This window comes from Aptenodytes patagonicus, chromosome 1 (assembly GCF_965638725.1).
Source record: "Aptenodytes patagonicus chromosome 1, bAptPat1.pri.cur, whole genome shotgun sequence".
In the NCBI taxonomy this organism is placed as follows: Eukaryota; Metazoa; Chordata; class Aves; order Sphenisciformes; family Spheniscidae; genus Aptenodytes; species Aptenodytes patagonicus.
This window is the reverse complement of record NC_134949.1, coordinates 127885710-127892018: the sequence shown is the minus strand read 5'-3', so window position 1 is coordinate 127892018 and position 6309 is coordinate 127885710. Positions and strand designations below refer to the sequence as shown.

The 6309-nt window shown below is 41.5% G+C and overlaps 1 protein-coding gene across 9 annotated transcripts in view; it reads right to left on the bottom strand.

Moving 5' to 3' along the window:
• Window positions 1-2001: 2001 nt before the first annotated feature.
• The window catches only part of AGPAT3 (1-acylglycerol-3-phosphate O-acyltransferase 3), a 108018-nt gene continuing 103710 nt past the window's right edge, over window positions 2002-6309 (bottom strand). For all 9 annotated transcript variants that reach the window (XM_076354907.1, XM_076354885.1, XM_076354877.1 and 6 more), the window contains 3 exons: window positions 4754-4829; window positions 3046-3244; window positions 2002-2359 (listed from right to left, as the gene is read on the bottom strand). In XM_076354907.1, the coding sequence (XP_076211022.1) occupies window positions 2271-2359; window positions 3046-3244; window positions 4754-4829 (364 nt within the window). In that variant the 3' untranslated portion in view covers window positions 2002-2270. The remainder of the gene's footprint in view (window positions 2360-3045; window positions 3245-4753; window positions 4830-6309) is intronic.

Genomic DNA, 6309 nt, shown 5'->3' with positions numbered 1-6309 from the left:
TTCTAAGAAGCAAGAATTATATCCATTACTGAATTACTTAAGGGGGAGGGGGGAAGAATAAAGAAAAGAAAGAAAAGCCCACTGCTTTTAGTCCTCCGGTTAAAAAACAGGGAAAAAAGTCAGAGTTATATTTATCAGCATTTGGAAGCCTAACCATATTTAAAGACTGAGTACAAAAACATCCAGCAAGGAAAACAGAGTCATGGCTAGGCTCTGTTCTCCTCAATTCCCAAAGCATATTCCAAATTCCACTAACATTTACAACAGTTTTGCATCCCCTATCTTAGGGAAGATTTATTGAGGGGACAAAGATGACATACTAACGCTGGGGCTACGGGTACAATGATTCAGTGAGGATGAGTCTGACAGGAGACAAACAATGTAGGTCATCCTTCAAATCCTCTTGTTGAAAAGACCACAAATAAAAATCAAGTGCATGACAGAACAGTGATTAATGACCCCAAGTAAAATATTTTTCTAAGTTACAAAATTGCTCTTCCAGTGTTTGAAAACAGAAAAACCTGTGGGAGAAGAGGTTACATTCCAACAGTTAGAGTAAATACGAAAAGAAGGTAAATTATTACTCTCTTATCTTGGTTACTAAAGCAAAGATGAAAATAACGACCAATGCTTTGATAAGATCTGCTCTTTACAAAAGTGAGATAAATAACCAGTGACAGCTGGGTTAAAAATACAGACCCCGAGGGTCAGCTTCTGCCCTCAGCCGTAGATCTGCAATCCATTTCACCAACTTCTGAGCACAGCCAAATGCAGATCGTGGCCTTCAGACTTGAACATACGGGTAGTTCCCATCTGTTTGCAAATAATTCTCCAGCTATGCATACAGCAGCAATCTACAAAAATCTCAGAATGTGCGTTTGTAAAAAAGAAAAAAGGGGAAAAAAAGAAGAAGAAAAAAAAAAAGACAGGTACAGCCATGATTCCGATCTCTAATTTTCAGTGAAAAAACCCAAAGGTCCACAAGCAAAACTGAAGATATTTAAAATCCCTGAAGAGACCCCATACTCTTTCTAACGCTTAACAACACAGCTCACCTTGCAATATACTTCACATTAACATCTAAAGGACGACCAAGCAGGAAGTGCAGCACACGCTATCATTACAGCACACAGGGTAAGATCCTGGCCCCATTTGAATCAATGTCAAAAAACTCTCATTAAAAGTTCAAGAGATGGCAGTATTTGAAATCTGATTGCTACAGACCTCTCCTTTTCAAATTTTTGTAAAAGACGACATTTTGAAAACTATTGTGCTGATTTCTGCTGCTGCCTCCCGGTTTACTGAGAGAGGTTGGCTGAACTGGACTTTGGCGATGAGAGATGCGAACAGAAATAAAAGGAGAAAACGTCGGGACAATTGAATAAATTTCCTTCTTTGCACGACTCCAAATCCCACGGTCACCATTAATTCAGAAAACAAAACAAACCCAAACAGAGTCAAGATTATCGTACACGTATGATGTGAAACAGGGCAAGCAACACTCAAGACTGAAGTAATACTTCAAAATTAAACAGCCTTGAGCAGTTAGCAGGAGATATGATGAGAATTCTATACTGTTTTAATACTAGTGGATCTGTTCTACGGTATGCGCTGATCAATAATGCCCTGCTTCCAAACTCCACTATCCGTTCTCTCGCATTACAGAAGTTTTAAGACGTTGCCTGAAAATAAAAAGTATCAGTGTAACATACAAATAGAATTTAATCTGTAGCCATGACAACACAGCCTTTCCAAAATGATTCTAACCCAATGAACATCTGTCAATTAATTTAGGAAGGGTTGTTTTGTCCTGGCTCATCAATAAAAAAAAGTTGGAAATCAACAAACATTACGTTGGCTTTAGCAAGAGGAAACATTCAATGGCTCCTGTTGTAAAAGTGAGTGTAGTGCTCCTGACAGAAACCAGTGTATTCAGTCATCTGAAGATGCACGTGGCCACAGCCAATGCCCTCTTTTCCTCCCCCCACCCCCAAGTCCCCCAACAAAGCAAGAAATATTAGCTTCTTCTTCCACCCCACCCCGGATTTTCTCCCATAGTTTGACTACAGTAATCCTTAAACAGGCAGAAAGTTGATGCGTTCTCTTCAGTTGATGCCTCCAACTTCTTCATTCTTGGCTCAAGTTTTATTCATTAATATTAGTCATCAGTTATTAAGAAAAAGATAGTTTCTAAGTGTTTGTTGTTGTTTTTTAACTGAAGTTAATTGGATACCATAGTCTGGTTATACGTGCTGAACTGCAGCTGCCAGTTATTCCTTTTTCTTGAATTCTTGGTTGCCATAGCTGGAGCCTTTCTCTATTTCAGTTACTCCTATCAGTCTACGAACTCCAAAGGAAGCTTTAAAATATAACAGAGAAATGGGAGGCATATTAAAACCAGTTCAAGGATTTAGGAAGTTACATGTAAACACCTAAGCAGAACCAACATGAGTTAACCCAATCCTTGAAGACAGTAGTGACTACAGACCAACAGTGCGCTGTATGAGGCTGCACACAGATCACAGGTCAGATGTCAATAAACAAGGAGGACAATCCAGATTTAAAAATATAATTAATGCTTCTATGTTGATTAACAGGACAGGTAGTATGAATGCTGAAGCATACCCCTCCCCCCCCCCCCCCCCATTTCGTTTTGGGGTTTTTTTGTGTGTGTGTGTTAGGGTTTTTTGTTTGGGAGGGGGGTGTGTTGGGATTTTTATGTTTGGTTAGTTTTGTGTTTGTTGGGTTTTTTTTAATTCACAGAAAAGGTGCGCAGTAAGAGTATTTTCTCCTTCAGGCACCATAATAATAGGCTACAAGACTCACTTGCTATTGATTGCTATAGATACTGCCTAAGATATGAAGGCAAGCCTGCCTGGATTAAAGCTTTTGAAATAATAAAAATGCTATACAATGTAAAGACTACAGAGTGAGCTCCAAGTACTCTTCTGCAAGCCCCATTCATATTAATACACAGAACTTATTGGAGGTAATGGATCCTGTTACATGTCACTCTGGGCTTAGCATCTTCTCTGCTTTTATTACCTGCTCCAACAAGTCCCAGGAATGCAAGGATAAGGAGAGGTGATCCACTTGCAAAAACTCCAAAGCCAAATGTGAAGAGAGGAGAGAGGAGAACTGTGGCCCAAAAAAGAAAGTTTAGGAGAGTCCACGGTCTTCTAGGAGGTTTAAACTGCTGGCCAGGAAATATGCCTTCCTGATTATACATCTCTTGCAAAGCATCCTGGGAGAAAGAGAAGATAGAAAAAAACATGTTCATAATGTTTGTGCCAAGCAATCCAAGACTAGTCAACTCCAGGACAAAGTGAAGGACAGTATCTGTGGTAAATACCCGTCAAGAGTACACAGCATCCATTCCCATCTGCTGTCATTTATTGGGGCATTTCTGTTGACCGCCAAGGCTACCGTATTAGCCCTTTGAAGGCAATCTTGGCCACCATCAGAAACTGAAACCGTATCAGCCTCTCCACTACCAAATACCTTCATCTCTTCTCCTAATTGCTTAGGAATTTAGGGCAGTGTCAAGCCAGAGGCCAATTCAGACTACCTGCCTCTTTGCGGGATGCTTTTTCTTCCCGTTTTTACTTCCAAAAAGGTCAGCATGATTTAGCAAAGCAGAGCAGAAAAATGCTGTCTATACAGCCAGAAGAGGAAGGCAAAGCACAAGCTAACCAGCAGAGACAGCACTGTGCTAGCCATAACCCCAAGACTTCAACAGAGCAGTTGCATCCTGAGCTGAGCCTGCAGAGAGGTGCAATGATGAAACACATCACTCAAAGGAGCAGCATGCCCACGTTCTTCCCTCAGTTTGTAAGAATGTTCTGTAAAGGTTTCCAAGCCATTGCGAAGGATGGCTCAAGTCTGGCTATTTCTTATTTCTTACAAACAATCTGCTGCCTACATACAGACTAAGCGTAAGCTTGGAAATGCTGCAGCACAGGTTATCATAGCAGAAGAAAGCCCAAGACAGGTAAAGTTTCTGTGCTCCTCTGTTTTCCCACAAAGATAAGCAACACAAAAATCAAAATACACATTTCAAGTTCAACAATCCACCAGTTAGGGCTGGGCAACATTAATTACAGTTCTTGCCTCCTCCCCACAGAACTGTTAAATCTGTGGTCAAAAAATTAACCATCTAAGGTAAAAAAAAAAGACAAGACACAAGGAAAAGCTTTGAGCCGTTTGAAGGCATGCTGGCCACGTGCTACATCAGTCCCTGGCAGCAGATCCCAGGAACTGTCTGTACCATGTCACACACCACTGCAGAGGTATTACCAGGAGGCAGAGAAAGTGACAGTGGAAGAAACATGAAAGCAAAGGACAATTGCAGCTAAGAACCAGGACCGGCTGTCCCTGACATACAGTTATCACTCTTCTTGAGTGCCTAAATGCACCCACAGGGAAAATGGAGCTTTTAGAAATGTATGACAGAGACCCAAGAGCTGAAGAATATGGAAGATGGTGGATTGCTATTAGTCTTCCGCAACTCAGGCATATCTCTGAATCCCATTGTGCTTCCCAGCAATTTGAGACCTACTCACTAGCCAGCCCTCTGCGGCCCAGGGCCTCTTCTGTAATGCTCCTTCCAGTAGTTTGAGGGATGGCTGCCAAATTATACATAATATTTCCATCTCTTCTCTCCATCCAGTGCAAGAGTGTGCATTACTCAGTGCCTTAATGCACTACCCCTGTGAAAGTCCCAAAAGAGAGAAAAGAAAGCAAAGCTGTTTACCTTTTCCTGGTAAAGCTTATGAAGCCAGTTTGCAGCTTCCTTTTCATCTTGAGGGATATCTTCCAGAGGAAATCTCCTAGTTTAGTAGAGAGATTAAAAAAGAAAAAAAAAAAAGAATTAAGGGAAAATCCAGGTAGTTGACTTTAGACCTCTAGTAGGGAAGATCTTCCATTCAATGAAGGGCATAAGCTAACAGGTAATACTGTCACTGATGGCAGAGGTCTTAAATGCACAGAACTGGGACTTAAATAACACCCGATTCTCCACCTAAAACTCAGACTCCTAAGACAAAAGAAACTGTACAAGCTCCTATCGATTTCAGAGCACATTAGTAAAACAAGCATTTCCCATTCAAACACTCTTCTTCCTTCACCAGAACCGCCACCAGTTGATTCCCAGTGACCTCAGACTGAGGCATCCAGGGCTGGGAAAAGACAAGCAAGCGGCAAACCCCAGGATAATTGTCTGTTACATTTTGTTAGTGAAAACCCCATTTTGGAAGGAATGGGAGGGGTGGTTAAAAATCCACTTCGTACCAACTCTAAGGAAAACATCTTCTTCTACAGCGACTGCACTTCTCTCTCCGTGCCTCTCCAGCCCTACAGATTGAGGCATGCAGTTCTGGGTGCATATGAAAATTGTGCCCAGCTCCAGGTACTGACCTGACCTCACCAAGAACAGGCACCTTTTAAGAGCCTCTTTCTAGTGGTGAAGAGCCAACCATTTTCCTGCATTCTTTTATTTTCCGAGATAGACCACTAACATGCCCACAAATGTATCGTCTCCTTTCTCAGTGGCACACACCTCAGTCCTGTTTCAATTCAGAAAGAAGTTGCTCAGTCTGTAGAGGGCAGGCACACACCTTACCCTCAGCTCGAATGTATTTTGGCAACACTTGGACTCTATCAGGGCCCTCTTACAGCAGGGCAGTAAGAACAGAAGGGTGACCTCTGGGAGGGCTCTAGACACAGTGATCCCAGATACAACTTATTTGCTGCTGCCCAACCGGGGAATGTATTTCCGCAGTACGAACTAAAGCCTTCGAGTCTGCAGCAGCAGAGGGAAGATATTCTAATACATTTCTAATAATTTCTGCATCCTATAAATGAATTGAACACCAGATTTTACAGATTTACTTTCATTAGCTCTAACAGCAGGAGCTGCTCAATTAATATAAATAACGCTCAATAAAAGCTCAGTAAAAAGTCATTTCCTGAAAGCTCTCTAGTAAAGTTGTCACCACTAGAGGGTACTCACAGCAATAACATTTGGTCATTTAGCTGATTATTTTCTCTGGAGCCACTCAGGAGAAAGACTGGATCCTTTGCAGAGAGCTAAGCTTCTTACCTCTGCACAGGTAACTGCATACGCATATACCAAGAACAAGAGCTTACATGCTTCCTTTCTCTGAGCTAAGTCTGCTGGCATATTAAGGACACGTTCAATTTTCAGCAAAAAACCTGTAAAAATAGTTTCCTTATTCTCATAGCTTCCTCTCCAAAACAGAGAAAAAGCTTCAAGTGTAGAAAAGCATCCTGAGAATGTTGATTCAGTCC